Below are 19894 nucleotides of genomic sequence, written 5' to 3' on the forward strand. Positions count from 1 at the left end.
TTAGACGTAGCCGTGTTGCGTGTGCGATGTGTTACTTAGAAACCAGAATTCACATCCGGGTGACGTTGAGGAAAATCGATCACCTGCAACCGAACGCCTGTTGTCCCGCCTTCACGGTGTTCTCATTGGAGCCTGCAGCCTTATGTGCAGATTACGTCTGCCGCCATACGGCTTCTCTCATGTCAATCAAAAAGTGCCACAATAGGTTCCTCCCACCATGTTCGCTGGCACAGACCGAGAAATGGTGAAGATTTCCTGAGGAATTAATGGTACTGAGGCCGGCTGTTACGGAAATCATGATTTGGTTATTATTATTTTCTTTCTCAAGATAACAGCGTGGGAAAAGGGCTGGTAAATTAGCTAACTAGCACAGCTCATCCGTGCTAGTTAGCATCCTCCGTAGCCGTACCTGTTGTTAGCTTTGCGTGCAAAACATTCTAGCTAACTCAATATACAGTTAGCTAGGCTGCTATCTGTGGCGCGTGCTAGTTTAATTATTCGCCTTCATGGTTTTTTCTTTTTTATTATTATTGGTTTCTTGAGTAGCAGTACGTAAACAACAGAAATTTTATTGGGACGTCTACAAAGTAGTGTTATTTTGACAGGGACAGTTGATGGATAGCTGCATCATTAGATCGCGTCGTCTAGAAACGGTGATCAAAGTAATCTAATGGATCTCCGTGTAAATGTCGGATCACATCGAAACTGCAGCAGATGAAATCTGGCGAGTTTGCTGTGTATCGTGTTTGAGGCTGGTGCTTGCCGCCATGACTGAAGAACAATAATGCTTCGGTCTCCTGCAGCAGACATGAAGTCTCCTGCTTGCTCTTTCAAACTTTAGTTCAGACACATCGTTCAAATATACGATTGGGATTAAATGAACACCCAATTGCCTTTTGTGGAGGTTTAAGTTTTTGTCAGTGAATAAAGTAATCCAAGTAAGTGAATTTAATGAGGTAATCTGGGGTATTTTAATTTATTTAGGTAATCTGGGGTGCCTTGGTTCAATGAGGTAATCTGGGGCGCCTTTGTTCAATGAGGTAATCTGGGGCGCCTTTGTTCAATGAGGTAATCTGGGGCGCTTTAGTTTAACGAGGTAATCTGGGGCGCTTTAGTTTAACGAGGTAATCTGGGGCACCTTTGTTTAACGAGGTAATCTGGGGCGCCTTCATTTAATGGCGTAATTTGGGGTATCTTAATTTAATTAGGCATTCTGGGGTATCTTAATTTAATGGCATAATCTGGGGTGCCTTTATTTAGTGCCTTCATAAGTGCAGACCATTTAATGATGTAATTTGGGGTACGTTAATTTGACGTCATTTGGGGTATCTTAATCTAATTAGGTATTCTGGGGTATCTTAATTTAATGACATAATCTGGGGTGCCTTCATTTAGTGCCTTCATAAGTGCAGACCATTTAATGATGTAATCTGGGGCTGTTTTTCAAAGCAAAACATGTAACACATTATATTTTCATATGACAGGTTTGTTACTTTACCTGTTTAAATGCCTACAGGCTACTTAGAGCAGAGAGGTTTTGTCTCTTTGGGTCTTGTTGTAAAGGGATTTGCATTGGAAACACACGTACACACTGCAAATTTGTATGCGACCCCTTAAATGTGCTGGTAAAACGTCATTTTAATTGTAAATATCTATCTTTTTTGAGTTTGAATAAGCCATCTAATAAGTTAATCACATTGGTTATTAAAGCTACTTTGATTTTTTTAATGGCGTATGCAGGATTAAACCAGCAATAGCTCTGGCTTGCAGATGCTTCCTTGTTTTGCCTTGTGAAGACTTTTTATGAGCATCTGGGCCTTATGTGTTTTGATTAGTGCAGTGGAGTACCCAAGAACTCGTCCACACTTTGGTTACTTTTGATGAATACACAGCATTCACTCATGTCTGGAAAAGCATAGTATCTGAAGGACCATCCCTCTCCCCCATTACATATCACATTTCCTAATTATTCTTGTTAAAATACAGTTAATGGTTTGCCCTGTAAAAGAGAGATTGCGAATTTGAATGCCACCAACGCCACAGCCATCTATGGCCGGGAGCCAAGGAAAGCAAAATTGGCTGGGCTGTCTGGGTGGGTGGGATGGCATTCTTGCTCCCCTGTCAATCACAGCGACACTAGCTAATTGTGTGGATTCGTGAGCTCATATATGTGGAAGAGAGTAGGTAGCGCTTTCCAGTTGTAAACAGCATTAGCAGAACTTGGCTTGACATGTCTCAGAGAAAGCCTTAGCGTTAGTTGTCCTGGTGGGTGTGAATTGGCAGGTGACCCAGTCGGGGAGAAAATGGGGGGAAAATCCACACACGTTTAATTTTTTAAAGATCTTCAAATATAGCATGGATTGAGAAGTTTATTTATTCGTTATTAAAAAAAGTAGTCTCCATTGTTTGAGGAAACGATGAACTACGCTATTAAAGCAGGTATTAAATTTATGAATATTAAACGTTGCCGTTAGCTTCTTTAATGCTAGGCTCAGAGATGGTTTTTTTGGTTATTTATTTATTTATTTATTTATTAAATCAGTGAACATTGCAAGACTTTTTTTTTTATATTGCGAAATTTCTCCTCACATTCCTGCAGCGGTCAATAAAATATCTACTCGGAGATAAACTCTAGTCTGTGTGGAACTCTAGGTTGTGAATAAGAATCAGTGCTAGGTGGTGTCTGTACTTGCCTGGTGGCTATCGAGTCAGATAGCTCCCCCCTCTTGCACTCTAGTATTCTAGGCTAAGCAGTGTATGTGCTTGTTTTAGGGGTATGGCTGTACTGAGGTTCAGATGTCTTTTAAGGAGTAAGCGGATACAGCTCACATGCATCCTTCTACAAACTGTTGTTTCAGATGTCACAGGAGGAATGTCTGTAGCTTGTGTTGCACAGCTCAGTGTGTCCTCTGTCTTTTCCACAGTGTAGACCTGTGTCCAGGATGAGTGTACCCGGCGACCGTGGTGAGATCACAACCCTCACTCATCCACCTTGGGCAGGATTCATCCCAGTCTCTTCCTAAACATCCTCCCCTCTCTACAAACATGGCTGACAAGAGGGAGCCGCCATTTTTCAATGACGATAACCTAGGGGTTGTCAACTACAAACTGCCCTTCTACGAGACCATGGAGCTGTTCATAGAGACTCTGACAGGGACCTGTTTCCAACTGCGGGTCTCCCCGTTTGAGACTGTTGTCTCTGTAAAAGCTAAGATTCAGAGACTGGAAGGTATGTGTACTTTCATAGCTCATCTTTAATATGCTTTTCTTTTTTGTGGAGAGTGATGGTGTAATGTATTAATCATCCTAACATAAAGTTCACATGACTGTTTAAGATTAAATTTGAATCTTCTAACAGGTAAAGTAGGATGCAGTCGACCTGCCCTTAAACTCATGCGACAAATCGATAAAAGAGTGCACTGCTTCACCAGTATTGCTCTGGATTGGCTGCACTTTTTGGTCTGTTGTCTGTAAAGTACCCCTGCACAAATATGACCATTTAAATGGTCAGTCTATATGTTATACCATTTCACATCATATCATATAATATCACAAATTGCTACTCTATAATATATATAAACCTATAGCTATAATAATCTATACAATCAGAAACAACCATCCAAAGGGAGGTCTTATTTTAAAATTAATTCAGAAACAAATATTAATATATTTTATTTCCTTTTAAATTTTCTCAGCAAGAGTTGAGTTAGGATTAAGCTGTTTATCCCATCATTGTCTGATATCCAAATTATTAAAGGATGATGTGGCACCCAGGAAGCCTTAGTTACTGAACCTGTGTGCAAAGTTAAATCGCTGGGTAAGTTAGCTAAAGTTAGCAATGAATAAATATCTTTGTTGTAATGTCAAGTCAGTCTTTTATTTGTCATTTGCACAATTGATGCATGGGAAACTGCATGCTGAAATTCTTATGGTAGCTGACAAATACTGGATATACACTCACCGAGCACTTTATTAGGAACACCTGTACGTCTAGAGTAGTGCAATATATAAAACCATACGGGCTAGGAGCTATGGGTAATGTTCACATCATTCATCATATGGGGGGACGGGGGGGGGGGGGGGGGGGGGGACGGACAGACAGGTGAAACTGGACAGGTGAAGACTGGGAAAAACATAGCCTGGTCTGATGGTCTGGTCAGATAGCCTGGTCAAATTCTGACCCCACCGATGGTAGGGTCAGAATTTGGCGCCAACAGCATGAATCCATGGACACAACCTATCTTGGTGAAGGTGGTGTAATGGTGTGGGGAATGTTTTCTTGGTACAATTTGGACCCGTTAATACCAATCAATAATCACTTGCCTATGACACGGCCTATTTGTATTGTGAGTATTGTTGCTGACCATGTGCATCCCTTCATAGCCACAATTTATCCATCTTCTAATGACTACTTCCAGCATGATAATGCACCATGTCACAAAGCAAAAGTTGTCTCAAACTGGTTTCATGAACATGATGACAAGCTCAGTGTTCTTCAGTGGCCTTCCTAGTCACCGGATCTGAATCTAATATAACACCTTTGGGATGTGGTAGATTGGTAAATTTGCAACATGAACGTGCACCTGAAAGCGTCTTGCAATTCCTGCAGATTTTTCATGTCAGTATGGACCAGAATCTTTCAGGTTCTTGTGGAATCCATGCCATGAAGAATTGGGTCTGTTTTGAGAGCAAAGGGAGGACCTACCCAGTATTAGTAAAGTGGGCTTGTGAGTGTATATTAACATATAGCACCTACTAAGCAAAATAAACAAAAAAAAAGAAAATTAATCGTAGGCTATTTGTGTGACTTTTGGGTATGGTTATTTAAATCTCTGAGATTGTGATGGTCAAGCTTAAGACCCTGATACTGAAATTATACTTGTGTTGTCCTGTGACAAATGCAGGCTAGTTTTCTAGCAGCCAACTATTTGGCTAAATAACGTCCCTGCCTTGTTCCCCGAGTTCCCTGGGATAGGCTCCAGGCTTCCTGTGGCCCTGTGTAGGATAAGCAGTATGGAAAATGGATGGATTTATGTTCTAAAGTCACTTACAGTACAGCATAAGTTCATATTAGAAGCAAGCAGTGTCATTAAATTAAACTGAAATTGCTCATCTGAAGTCCACATTTCCAACAACATTTTTCTCTGCTTCAGACTCTTTAGTCAGTCTAAGGTTTACCCATTCAGGGTCAAATTTTCTCCATGTGGTGCCTCTGAATTTTAATAATAGTGTGGTACTTTATAGATAAGCATGTGATGTAATCAGGGTAGAAAGAGATGGGATGTTGGGATGACAGGAGGACACAGGGGCATTTTCAATTTGCATTCTTATGCATACTGATGATATTTTGTGAGGATAAACGCATAGCTAGGTTTCTAGGTCTAATTCACTTGCCATTTTAGTAGTTTCTTGGAGACAGTACACTCATTCATTAATTCATTTTCCTTCTGCTTTTCCTGGTCGGGGTTGTGGTGTCTGCAGGCTGAGAAAGTCAGTCCAGACTTCTATTCCCAGCCAAAGATTCCAGTTCCTCCAGACACGCCTCAGGCAACTGTGAGAGAGAGAATTCCCCCATCGGGTCCTGGGTTTGCCCCAGGGTCGTCTTCTGTCTAGAGTTGCCTGCTCTTTTCAGAGAAAAGCAGCTAAAAGCATACTCGATTGTTGCTAGGAGTCACTAGATATTCACTGATTTCATCATGATCATTTTCATATCAAGTTCCAAATTAGGGTATATGAAGATGGAAGATTTTCTGAAGACACTTAGAAGAATTGGGAATAGAATAGACTTTTAATCAGAATAGAAAATAATGGGCTACCGAACTTTTAGAAAAATACAGTAGCCGCTCCGGTTCACTGTGTAGCACTGAAACAGTTTTTAGAAGACTCACGAATGGTCTCCTCCTCTCTGTGACTCTGGTACTCTGTGTTGTAATTCTGTAAGATGGCCTTCGAAGCTGCTGTTCTTTCACTTCTCTTTTACTGAAATCTCTGGCATTGCTGTGATTCACATTCTGTACCTCTAGAGTTCAGGTTTAGTTCTTGGTGACAGTACAGTGCTTGACCCCTCCCAACACAACTTTGCCTCCTGAACTGTATGTATTAAAATTGTGGTTAGATTCTAACCTTCTTAAAATCCCAGGGAACATGGTGTAAAATATTTAAAATGTTTATATACCACAGTTGTCATTAAACATTTAGCACAGAATAAAAGAAATGGATAGAAACGAGGCCCAAAACCCCATCTGGATTCATTAGATTTTTGAACTCCATCCCACAGTATCTCTGAGGCTATTGATTTCAGCCTTGTTTCAGCTGTAAACATGCACCCCCCTACCCCAGCGCACACACACAACATACCCCCTTTACTAGTACCCCTCTTACTAACAGCTTATTTTCTTCTTACTTTATCTTCTTTATACCCCTTTTTAAACGATAGTCATTTCTGTAGAACAGAAAGTCCATGGGGTAGAGGTGGATCTGATCCAACACCTCCTTTAAGCCTAAAACAAACCGACACAATGCTGTACACAATGCTGATACACTCACTTGATCTGGCTAAAGTCATACTCGAAGTAAACACAAATCGAATTAAGACGTGTGGAATATTCCTCTTTTAATCGCATTATCGACATGCATTATAGACATGTACACACCTTAATCACACTATTAATATCGTGTGGGAGTTTTCACCGCATTGTGCAACAAGACACGTGCACACACACAGCAGTGCTCAACCGTTTGATAGCAAACAAGAGAGCACTGCAGCGTCCGAAACCGCGTACTTACCTACTACGTAGTAGCAGAAATACACCTATTTCGGCAACTATGTAGTAGGTAAGTACGCGGTTTCGGACGCAGCACATGACTTCAAGCAGTCGTCTATTTGCACGTATAGCAGGACAAATAATTAACCGCACTTCGTAAAGTTTCATTTCGTAAAGTTTCATTTCGTAAAATTTAAAATGAAACAGCCAAAACTGTATCCAGTACCATAATGAAGACGAACTGTATATTGATACGTGAAATTCTGGAGGGAACGTCGGACGGCGTGGCACGGTGACGTAATGACGTGTGCCGTTAATCGATCTATGTTCTATAACGTGTAAAACAGGTACATGAAAGGAATATCTTAAAAGCAATGCATGTAAACACCTTAATCACAATATTGTCTTATTCAGAATAAGTTCAATAAATAGATTACTGCTGTCCATGTAAACGCAGTCACAGACTTTCTTTATCCCCCGGACTCTTGGCTGGATCAGGTCCAGCTCCACCACATGGACTGTTTGTTGTGCAGTAAGGGGTACTTAATACTACTGTGAGGTGTCCTTGTGTGTGATGATGATTAGTCACAAGCTCTCACTTACAGTGTCAGTTGTTTTTGAGTCACAGTGAGATGATTTTAAGTACCTGTAAACTACTCCTTACGTAATGAGTGAATGCACTTTGTTCATATTGTGGACACCATATACTTCAGTGATGCAAATGATGAGACCGCATCAGTTTGCCATGTGAAGGGTGTGAGTTTTAGTTGCTGTTAAAGCATGGTGGTCTGTAAAAACACCAGTGTGTTGCATGGAGCTCTGTGTGTCTAACTTGTGTGTTAATGAGCTTTGAGATGTAAGACCACACACGGCCTCAGCACTTCACATTTCATATGCTGCTAAACACACGTGTGTTTCCTCTGCTGTGCAGTACAGGTTAGGAGTGAATTGCTCCTGCCTTCAAAAAGTGTTTTTGCTTTATATGTTGTATTATAGATCAATATTTGCACTTTGAGAGGACTTGCATTAAACGTAATATAAAACTGTATACCTAAATTTTGCAGGAGCAGAAGGGCATGATCAGGCATGTTTTATAATAATAGGCAGAACAAAGCCCTGCCCACTGCAAATGATTTGAATATAACCTGTTTATCCAGCATATTGTTGACCTCATTAACCTAGTGTTTGAATGAAATTTATGATTTCATGTTAAATGTTGAAAAATGCCAGAGAACCTGGAGGAAACCCACACATACACAGGGAGAACATGAGAAACTCCACACCCAGAGAAACCTGAGCTCGGGATCAGACCATGGAGCTGTGTGGCGAAAATGCTACCTGCTGCAGTACCGTGTTGCTACGGTATTATTTATGCAACAATCATTTCAACGTTACATGTCACTAGGTGCTTTGCCTGTGGTCATTGCCATAGTAATCCCAAAAGATTATTGCTGCCCCCCCCATCAAACCCATATGTGGTTCTCTGTAGCATTACAATTTCCCTTCACTGGAACTAAGAGGCCCAAACCTGTTCCAGCAAGACGGTGCCCCTGTTCACAAAGTGAGCTCCATGAAGACATGGTTTTCTGAGGTTGGAGTGGATGAACTCTGTTGGCCTGCACAGAGCCCTGACCTCAACCCCACTGAAAACCCCTGGAGTGAACTGGAACTCTGGCTGCATCCCAGGCCTCCTCATCAGAGCCTGACCTCACTAATGCTCTTGTGATTAATGAGCACAAATCCCCACAGCCACGCTCCAAAATCTAGTGGAAAAGGTTCACAGAAGAGTGGAGGTTATTATAACAGTAAAGAGGGACTACATCTGAAATGGGATGTTCATCATGCATATATGGGTATGATTGGTCAGGTATCCACAGCTTTTGCCCATATAGTGTATGTGAATGGATGAGTTACATATACACGTGCATATTTTTTTGTGAGGAGCTACAATGCAAACATATAAAATTATATAAAGGTAAATGGTGTTAGTAACAGTTTCAATCACTGACTTATTGAGACTTTTTTTTGCGAGACAGTTTATTTATTGAGACATGTTTTGATTAGAAATATTACACGTTTCAGAAGTCATAAAGGTTTGTGGTTTGCTTTGTTTGCTGGTTATTAGGCAACCTTAAAATGGACTTTGGGCTGAGAGGAAGCGACTGACTAGTTTTGCTTATTTTTTGGGCGGCTGTGGCTCAGGTGGTAGAGCGGGTTGTCCACTAATAGTTGGGTTGGCGGTTTGATTCCCAGCCCAAATGACTCCACATACTGAAGTGTCCTTGGGCAAGACACTGAAGCCCAAGTTGCTCCCGATGGCAATCTAGCGCCTTGCATGGCAGCTCTGCTACCATTGGTGTGTGTGTGTGTGTGTGTGTGTGTGTGTGTGAGTGAATGAGAACCAGTGTAAAGCGCTTTTTAGAACCGCGAAGTTTAAAAAAAAAAAAAAAAAAAAAAGTGCTATATAAGTGCAGACCATTTATTTTGGTGTCTCATTTCTACACACGTGTTTAAGAAATAAAAATGAAGGTCTTGTTGAATATGTAATTTTGTGTGTGGGTTAATCTAGAGAGTAATTAACCTAGATATTGATCTAATCTGACACAAACAGCTGTGAGTAATTGTCTGGCATGATCCATTTTTTTTTCTGGTGAGATCCTCTTCATTTTGATTCGGAGTCAGCCCCCCGGGGCCCGAGGGTGCCCTTTGCTGAACTTGGATGCTTGATAAAGGGCGACTCGTGCCTGATTGATGCATTCAATATGCAGTGGGGGGCAGCACTGAGACGTGTTTCTTCTGCATGGGTTTTTCAAGACCTATGTAATGTAATATGAACTATTTCTTTCTGTTTCTTTGGAGTTTCTAATTGGATGTATAAGCACCAGGTGTTACTGCTTTTAGTGATTACCAGTTTCGTCCACTTTGCTCAGACATGAAGTGCATTTATTGTAATAGCAGTAAAACCTTGAGATTTCACGGACAATGGATTATTTTTGTGTGTGTAAGAAGATCGTACAGTGGGTTTCAAGCAGCCTGATGCCCCATGTGGCTTGCATGTAGTTTTTTTTTTTTTGTTTGTGTTTTTTTTTAAAGGTATTTTTTAGTTGTGTGCTGTTTTCAGTGCACATTTTGTCTATGTCCCCTCTGACATTCATTACAGTACAACATTCCGGTGTCAGCCATCAACCAAACTTTGTCCTCCACCCCATTCCTGCACCCTGTCACAGTGGAATGTATCTTGCCAATTAGGTTACTTAAATCGGATTCTTTATTTCTTCGTTGTATGACAGGTATCCCTGTTGCTCAGCAGCATTTGATCTGGAACAGCTTGGAGCTTGATGATGAGTACTGTTTGAATGATTACAGGTCAGTATATATATTTTTTCCCTCTGATTGGGAACATTTCAGCACACAAGCATTTCTTTGTCTTCAACACATAAGCCTGATTTCCTGTTTTGAGTCAGTTACTGTAGTCATGTGACCCAGTATGAAGTAAATTGTTGTACTATAGATAAGGGGAAATTGGACTGACATAAAGTTTCATTAGAACTTGTACTTACTGTTGGTTTGGGATAATGAGTTACTGTCATTACAGCATTGCAGAAGGTTGCACTCTCAAGCTGGTCCTTGCCATGAGGGGTGGGCCAATCAACACCAAACGAGGTGTCTGACTAATACTAATAACTGAGAATCATAAGCTTTGTGGAAACATTGACTGTTGAAATGAGCACTGTATACGCTGCATGATGTTTCGCAGGGTGAACAAACTCTTTGTTTCTCTCTCTTCTTAAGTGACCATTGAGAACTCAGTAAAGGATACCTCTGACTACTTGGATTCAAAGAGGGATGAGGTGTGGGAAAAGTCTCTGTCTAATAAACAGGTCACTTTCCTGGTGTACAAAGAGGGTGACCAGCTAAAAGTCTTCCGGGTTGTGGACCGTGGAGACGGAACTCTGACACCGGTGTCAAAATCCCTAAGGTTAGTTCAAAGGGAAATGACAATTTAAGAGAAATTTCAGCTATAGATCATAAAGTACTTTTTTTTTTTTTTTTTTTTTTTTTAAATCAAAATAAGGCAACGCACATTTGAATATATTTTAGTGAAGGTGAGTTAGAAGTGCCTGCGTGTGAGGTTGCTGAAAATAAAGATGTTCTCAAAAATGGTTTAAGTTTTTGTAAAAGTGTGTTAATGTCCTGTTTGGTAAAACAGAATTCCGGATAAACATTTTGACTGAGTTTAGTAACGCTTGAGTATTTTTGTTGTGCACGTCCTTGGTTTACCAGTGGGTCAGTGCACAATGTGTACGCTGAGGAAGAGGAGGAGGACGCTAGCATTTCCTCTGCGCAGCTGACGTTGGAGAACTCCATCACTATGAACAAGATGAAGTTACTCAAAGCCAAGATGGAGAATATGAACCTCAATAAAAAGGTAGTACCAGAGGAAAGACTGTGTATCGATAAAAGAGTACAAAAGTGCTTAAAAACGAGGCTAGTCGTATTATCCCAAACAGTAATTATCTTAAGCTTTTAAAAAAAGCTCGTCATTAAAACAGACTCGGAGTAAATGCCACTAGACTGGACGAGTGATTCTCATAACCAGTACAGTAATAATAAGAAGTTCAGCACACTGGTGCAGTGCATTAATTAACACTATTTCTCTGCACAGTCTTTAGGAGCCTGCTAAATTGCTAGGGCTCTTGCAACTATTTCTGGGATTTAATATCTACAGGGAATAGTTCATGTTTTTCATTAGCGTATGCCACTGACTAATGGCTGTGTCTCAAATGTATTCTGTTCTCAGATAAGTTTGTGTTTCTGCTTTTTTTTTTTTTTGCATGTTTCCTTTTTAGCCGAAGAAGTCTACAAAATTGAGAGTAAGGCCTCCAGTTGGTCCACGCCCTTTCTGTGGCTCAATTGGCTCTGCTCGCCACCACCGAATGCTCCGCATCCTTCCTCAGATTGGCCATGCCCCTGTAACACAGCTACCTCCGATTGGTGATCAGCAACAGTCTTCCCCTGAAGCTTGCCCAGCTTTCACATGTCACCCAAGTTTTGGTTCTGGTAGAGCCATTTCCTCGCTGACAACCTCTAGCAAATACACACTTCAGGATGAGGAGTCATGGAATAAGCCCACCCCCAGGAATATCAGGCTACCTCCTAAAGTGTCCAGGCTAGATGTGGTTGGACCGAAGGCTATAACAGACTGTTTGTACCCACCGCTCTCTGTCCTGTCTGGTCTGGAAGCTGAAGACAAGACAGAGATACAGAGTGATGGAATAATGCTACCGGAAGACGGCGTTATAATTGAGCCTTCCAAACCCATTCCGTTTAATAGCCTGCTTCCAGAGCCGCTGAGTCTGGATGTTTCTGCTCAGCCGGAGGCCAGTCTGGACTCTTTAGGAGCTGTGAACAAGCCCATGACTGCAACTCCACTGCTGTCCCAAGTTGTAGGCTCAGACTCCATTAGCACATGGTCAGTAGGCACTAAGACGCTACAGTCCCACACTGACAGAGCTGCACTGAACTTGCTACGCACTCCTCCACATGTGCCTCGACCTTTCACCGATTTTACCGGGGAAGTGCCTCGCCCCTTCCTCAGCTCTAACAGAGGGCCTACCGTTCCACCATGCCCAACTCCACAGACCCCTCCTCTCCATGCCATCAGAGGGGACTCACCAGGCAAACGGCCAGACAGGGTATGCAAGAGCGAGGCACAAGATGTCACCAACATAACCGACAACATTTCCAGAGAGTTGTCAGGCTGTCTGAGTAACCTTGATGAAAAACTAGCAAGGCCTTGTGATCTGGGCAGATTGTGTGGCACAAATGCCCCCTTGCAAGCCAACATCCATCTGCTGCAGGAGGATCTGCTACGGAGAATAGTTCCCCTGCAGAGAGCAACATACTCGGTGAGTGTGCAGCTCTCAGAACCACTGCTGGATCTGTACATATCTGCATTTTACACTAGACCAAAGATGTTGAATTTTGTTCAGTAGATTAGCATGGCTGGGGGGAAAAGCTTTTAGCCTAGTTATTACTTTTTTTTAATCTTTGCATAGTATCAAAGTGGTGCTTCTCCTTTACAAGGGTATGGATTAAGGTATACTGGTAAGAGGACTCAAGAGTTTTACAAAATACTGTCTTTTCAGCCATCAGGCATCCTGGACTCATCGAGTGGACCCTCCAGTTCAATAAAGAGATTAGGTGAGTCTGTACACTTTACATTCTGGAGACATTTTGTTGGAGAGATGAATCCATCACAAAGACTCCATTATGTCATGTGTCAGGGCCAAGTCATTTCCTCCAGAAACGTAGCAATTAGGGCAGTTGTGCTTCTTTTCTCATCCAATAACTCTGCTGTGCTGTATGAAATGGTACAGTGACTGAACTGAATCCAGAACTATGCCTTCCTTGGTCATGTATCAGTATCCCTTTCCATCATATAATGGCGCTGGTGAAAGTAGGTTAGTTCTCTGGAGGGTTTGAGGTCAGACAGTGTTCCCTATGTGACATTGGTTTTGTATGAAGAGAGACATAAAGGATCTGACCAAACAAAACTTTATTTGGTTTACTTTATTTGGTAACCAAATTTTTGTGGTGCTGTCCTGTCCAGTAAAAGAATTATACTAGCTAACTAGTGTATTTATCAACATGACGTTTGTATTTGACCAATCAGTGTTTCTAGCACTTTCCATATGTTGAGTAATCTTAGTATCTTGGAAAAAGGGTAGCCAGATTTAAGCATTACTACTCATTCATGTGGAAATTTTCATTTTCACCATGGCCTTGTACGTTTTTAATTGTTTAATACTTTGATACTGTAAAACCATGATATTTGTAAACCAGGTTATAACACCATTACAAATTCCAAACAGTAACACTTCTAAACAACGTGCATTTTCTGTCTGGAGGCTTGTTTAGTATTTCTGCATTGACTGATTTTAATATGTCGCAGTCATTATTTTGAAGGATGAGTCTTCAGTTGCACATGACACACACACACACACATATATATGTATATATATATATATATATATATATGTATATGTATATATATATGTATATGTATATGTATATATATGTATGTGTATATATATATATATATATATATATATATATATATAATAATATATACACACACACATATACACATCACTTGTGCAGACTGGGATGCTGCATCTCTCAGCCTCTGCCACTAGACAGCCTAGTCCTTGAAACGCTTTTAGTCACAGCTAGATTTACTTTTTTATTGCATGTGTTGGGTCTCACATGAATGCAATTGAAATTCCAGCTTGTACCTGGCTTTATTTAATCAAGTCTGTTACGTCTGTGGTGACCTGTAATGCAGTGAACCAAAAATAGCATATGAATGAAGTGAAAATCCATAACCTTTTTTATTGTTACTTATAGTAAAGGAGCAAATTGTCAGTAAACTTGTATAGGACAGTAAAAAAATTATTCAACCAGTCGTGCATCAGAAAGATGAGTGTGTGCCCATGCCCCAAAGGGTAGCATGGCATTACGGTGCTGCTTTATAGAGGCTTATGAATGTTTTATGACCCTAGCATTGTGGGTGAGGCATCAGTTCTTCACTAGCATTGACAGAAAAAGAACTATTCATAGAAACCAAACAACAGGAAATGCAAAGCATGACCAGCTTTGTTCCTCTCTAATATAAACTTGTACATGCATGTACGGGTTCACACCATATGCACACGCTATACCCACACTATATCAGCTAATATGAAATGACTGTAGAATAAAACTTCAAGGCAGCAGAAAGATGGATGGGTGCGTGGGTGTGAACGCAAAAACGTTTGTCAGCAGCTGGTGTTTGTGATATTCTAAAATGTTCCCAGAATAATCACTGCGAATGTCTGCATCCCATCCCCAACATGCTGATCTCTCTGATACCAGAACTGATAGCTGTCGAACACAACTACAAATCCAATCTCATGCCACAGCACCGGGACTATAGCTTTTTTTGCTTGCTCTGTCACGCACGAGTTCCTTCATCATGTGTACTTTCCAGGCATATAACCTGTGGCTGCATTTTCTTATATGTCTGTATGTGGTAATGGCCTAGCTGAATACTGAGAATATATTTGCAGGAGCTGAACTATTGGCGTGGCTGCCTTTGTGGTTCAAGTCTTATTCCCATGATTCAATGTGTTGTGTGTAACTTTGGTTTCAGAGTAGAGCTGTAGATGGGAAGAATTGCAGGGTTCCTTCCGTAAACAGTCACTCTCAATTTACACCGATCAGCCAGAATTTTAAAGCCACCTTCCTAATATTGTGTAGGTCTCCCTCCCTGTTTTGTGCTGCCAAAACAGCTCTGACCCGTCAAGGCATGGACTCCACAAGACCTCTAAGGTGTGCTATGGTATCTGGTACCAAGACGTTATCAGCAGATCCTTTAAATCATGCAAGTTGCGAAGTGGGGCCTCCCTAGATCAGACTTGTTTATCCATCACATCCCACAGATGCTCGAGCAGATTGAGATCTGGGGAATTTGGAGGCTGAGTCAACGCACTGAATTTTTTGTCATGTTCCTCAAACCATTCCTGAACAATTTATGCAGTGTGGCAGGGTGCATAATCCTGCTGAAAGAGGGCACTGCTAATCGGGAATACCGCTGCCATGAAGGAGTATACTTGGTCTGAAACAATGTTTAGGTAGGTGGTATGTGTCTAAGTAACATCCACATGAATACCAGGACCCAAGGTTTCCCAGCAGAACATTGCCCAAGACAGGTGCAATCAGCCATAGCATTTAAAAAAAAAAAAAAAAAAAAAAAAGTTCAGCTCATGCTACACCACAGGGCAACTGAACACACAGAGGAAAGCACTGTCTGTCATACATAGTCTCACAGAACCTCATGATTGACTAGTGTCAATCACTAGACTGATGGAGGAGTGAGTAATGCTATCGCTCGCTTCCAGAGAGTATTTTGGATTCCCAGTCATGGATGTCTGTGCCATCGTTGTGGAAAGGCTGAACGCTTTTCTGTTGTGCCACTTGGTAGCTGATTTTGTTTATTTGATGGTGCATTTCTTCATTGTCTTGCTTTATTAGTATAGACATTTTCTTTTGCTTTGTTGAAATATATAGGCTCTCCAACATATCACCTCCCTCCTGTGAAGGCTCCTCTGAGCTCAAAGAAGAAGACTTCAAAACACTGCTTCCTATGTGGGAAGAAGACCGGGCTAGCCACCAGCTATGAATGCAGGTACATGGCTTAGGCTGCAAGTTAGTTCTCTGTGCTTCTTTGTGTATTTTTCTTCATGCTGTGTAGACTAGAGCTTAAACTCTGAGTGTTGATCAGAATGATAATGTTCATTTTCATTTTAGCTGTAGGCTGGGGTTCCTCAAGGAATTTCCAGAACTCTTTTCAAACAAAGGATAAACCCTTGTATTTATTTTTTTTAAATCTTACTTCCTTATGGTTATCTTTAGAGCTGCATTTGCGTCGAAGTGTCGTCGTTTTATGATGTGCTTTTTCAGAGCTACAGTTCAGGTGTAAGATCAGCTTGTTCTCTGGAAGATGTGATGTGGTTATGAATATCATTGTCAGGTCCTTAATTAGCAGCTCGGAGATGCTTTGTAGTGACATCTGTGCGTTCTGTTTTTGTCTTATATGATGACTTGTCATTTCTGGCTAGCATCAAAGTTTCTGGTATTTGTTCTGAAACTAATAGTGTTTGATCTGCTGAGGTTTAGAGTTTGGTTCTGATGTGTGATTTAAAGTAAGTGATAAAATGGATAGTTGGTTACAGTATTCTTAAAAAAAAAAAGGAGAGAGACCTAGCCATGCTGTATTTTTCTGAATTGATTTGGTTGTTTAATATCTGTGTTAATATTTCTAGAAAGCAGACGTAACTGCTTACTATATTAATCCCACTGAATTTTCCAGAGATCCTTGATTTGTTACTAATTTAAGTCTGTAGATGTGCAACACTTTTCTCAAGAGACACATTCCTAGTCTTTTTTTTTTTTCTTCTCTTTTATCTCTCCTGATGATACTTCTCTGTTTCCCTAATTAAGGTGTGGCAACAACTTTTGCTCCACACACCGCTATGCAGAGACCCACAACTGCACTTACGACTACAAAAGTGCAGGTCGCCGCTTCCTCCAGAAGTCTAATCCCATCATCAGCGCACCAAAGCTGCCCAAAATATGAAAGCACTATATAAGAGGGGGAAGATGATATGCAAATGAAAGCATGATTAAATGAACAGGAACTAAACCAGCAGTGGGCTTTTTATCACCGTGTTTGCTTAATGGCAAGGTTTATTTTAATTTTATTTACTTTTTTTTATTTTAAATTTTTTTAAAGAAATTACTTTGCAAAAATGTGAATTTGTTTCTTCTTTTTTTTTTGTCTTGAAAACACATGAAACTGACGCGGAAATGTGGAAAAGTTGTGATCACTACAAATTATTATATGTATAGAAATATATATTTCTGTTTGTTTCTTAATATCTAAACGGCTTCATGAGACAAGTCTTTGCAAGATGCACTTTAGTAATAATGACGTCACGTCTTTCTTTTTTTTCTTCCTCTAAATTGGTCCGTTTTAGGCCTACAGCACTCCACTGAAGACATCACACCAGGTACTGCACATACGTAATATAAAAGATGAGTCTATTATGGGTTTCACTTTGAATGGAATTATGCGAGTTGAACTTCGAACTCTGTAAACACTACTATGCAGTATGGCCACGTAGCATATTAATCATTTTGAGTAGGCTGACATGAACACACAGCTGAGTTGCCATCGTAAAGATTTCTTTTTGTACCTTGTTTTGTTTTTAATTTTTTTTTTTAAATCGCACACCACCATGAACAGCTGTTAAAATGTTCAGTATTTATTTGGGAATTAAACTAATAAACTGAAATATAAATATGATGAAAGCCTTGTTTCCGTTAATGTTTTATTGACTTTTGCTTCTTACACTAGCAGCTTTATTTTGTGTAGTAAATGTGCTTGATTTTTCCCTCCTCCATCACTGCGCTACTCCGAGATACTGGGAGAGAAATGATTTCCTAAAGCATCTTGCCCCAGTGTGGAAACCCTATTTGTTTATATACATCAGCTTTGTTTTACATTTTCATTTATTCATTCTGCAGACACTTTTATCCAAAGCGACTTACAAATGAGGAAATATAAGCAAAGCGATACATCAAGTAGAGAACAATAAAAGTACTGCTATGGTACAAGATTTATATAATTGAGTGTTAGAGGAGCAAAGTGCACAGAGTAGAGGTGTAAACTGGCAACTTAGGGGTTCGTTAAGTGTTCATGGAAGAGGTGGGTCTTTAGCTGTTTTGTGAAGATAGTGACAGATTCTGCTGTCTGGATTAAGGTTGGAAGTTCATTACACCACTGAGGGACAGTCAGGTTTCTTCGTCTTTTTTATTATTACTATTATTATTATTATTATTAGAAATGAATTATCTGAATAATACATAAGAGAAATGAGTCAATGAAATATGGATGGACAATTTTATTGCAGATCCCCAAGAGCAAGACATCCTCTGTTCAAAATCAAAACAATTTCCTGCCTTCGTTTCTTTCAAATTGCTGTAAATGGGAATTTAAATGGACTTGTCCAACTACATCTAAACTACTCATAGGTTCCTCGCAAAGCCTTTCAGTAGAGTCATTCACATCCTCAAGTAGAAGGATGATTTGCAGAATATTTTCCATTCTTCTTCTACTAAATTAGACCGAGAGAATTGGACTTTATACAAGGACAGCTCTTGCTTAAATGTTCCACTTATTTCTACAGCTGTTTTTGTTCAGCACACTTTGTACTATTGCTCCTGGATATAAACATTCAACAGCAAGCACTGTTCATTATTACACTTGGTCTCTGTTTCTACCTTCCTTGATGACTACATGGCCAAATTCATGATGGGGAGTGATCACGAGTCACATAATGGCATAAAATGATAACCAGGTAATGTTATAAGCTGGCAGCCAGTCAGCACTAGCTCATAATTTTTTCCACATGCATTGCTGAGCAGTTTGATGTTTTTTTTTGTTTGTTTGTTTGTTTGTTTTTTTTACCTTTCAACAAGACTTAAAATCATAGATGGGAAGAATACTCCCTTCTGGCAGTCCTGAAATATGTTCTCCTGGGCTGTCTAGAACTAACAGATAATATGCAGTGTGATTCACAGTATGCTGGATCAGGCAGAAGATATTTTTGAAGGTTTGAAGGTAATGGACAGCAGTTCTGAGTGATTTTGTTGTGGCTACAGAGCTGCATATTCTTGATTTATTACATTACACAACCCAGCCATAAAAGAAACACAGCTGTTACCATTTACACAAATCACTCATTATGAAACTGAAACAGAGAAGTGTCTTTTTGTTAGATAATGGAATCACAATGTTTTTTTTTTGTTGTTGTGTTTTTTTTTTTGTAGATTTTGATCTAAATAACAAAAACTTAAGATCTCCCTACTCTTATATTTTGTTGATGCCTGCATAGTTTATTCCTAGGAAATGTAATCTCTAGTGAAAATGCTTGTCTCTGAGGAAACATGTTGAACAATACCTTGTTTAACCGGTTTAACTCTACATGTACAAACAACCCATTTCAAGATTAGGCATCACTAGGTGTGTTTATGGTGTGGACAGTGAATCATGTACCATCCATCTGCCATTCATGAAATACCAGTTCTTGGCAAATGTTGCCTAATAATGGGACATGCCCACTGTTTAAACCCATTGAACCCCCAGTGCAACAGTTGATTAAAGAAGCATTAAAGAAGATAATTGACATAAAGCAGTAATTCTCAAAGTGGGGTCCAGGAACCTCCAGGGTTTCATGAAGCATAACCAGGGGGGAATGTCATTATTTTTTAATTTGTTATAATAATGCAAACCAGAACACATCATTATCCAAGTTCTAACCTTTATTACTAACATCAATCCCTTGAATTAATCCAAACCTCAGCAACTCGAAAACAAGCAGGTCTAAAAATAATGTCAAGTTGGACCTAATGTGACCATGTAGTGGAAGGTTCAGGAATAAAAAGCTCTATGGCTCTAATAAGTAGCCAGAACAACATTGTACATATTTGAGTAGCTGGATTATGTTCATAAAATAAGTCTGTGC

At 40.1% G+C, this 19894-nt stretch overlaps 1 protein-coding gene across 4 annotated transcripts; it reads left to right on the forward strand.

Moving 5' to 3' along the window:
- The first annotated feature begins 5 nt into the window (after positions 1 to 5).
- Positions 6 to 19528, forward strand: zfand4 (zinc finger, AN1-type domain 4). 4 transcript variants are annotated; one of them, XM_053621076.1, is made up of 10 exons: positions 6 to 351; positions 2925 to 3229; positions 10055 to 10130; positions 10360 to 10427; positions 10557 to 10743; positions 11049 to 11193; positions 11615 to 12673; positions 12914 to 12968; positions 15876 to 15993; positions 16809 to 19528. In XM_053621076.1, the coding sequence occupies exons 2-10, from the start codon at positions 3046 to 3048 to the stop codon at positions 16942 to 16944; spliced, it is 2028 nt and encodes a 675-aa protein (XP_053477051.1). In that variant the 5' UTR covers positions 6 to 351; positions 2925 to 3045; the 3' UTR covers positions 16945 to 19528. The 4 variants fall into 4 exon arrangements, with proteins under 4 accessions (XP_053477051.1, XP_053477049.1, XP_053477052.1 ...); XM_053621074.1 differs by having other exon boundaries at positions 6 to 304; XM_053621077.1 differs by having other exon boundaries at positions 6 to 304; positions 2930 to 3229.
- The last annotated feature ends 366 nt before the right edge of the window (positions 19529 to 19894 follow it).

The sequence above is a fragment of the Ictalurus furcatus genome, chromosome 3 (genome assembly GCF_023375685.1).
Source record: "Ictalurus furcatus strain D&B chromosome 3, Billie_1.0, whole genome shotgun sequence".
NCBI classification, from domain to species: Eukaryota; Metazoa; Chordata; class Actinopteri; order Siluriformes; family Ictaluridae; genus Ictalurus; species Ictalurus furcatus.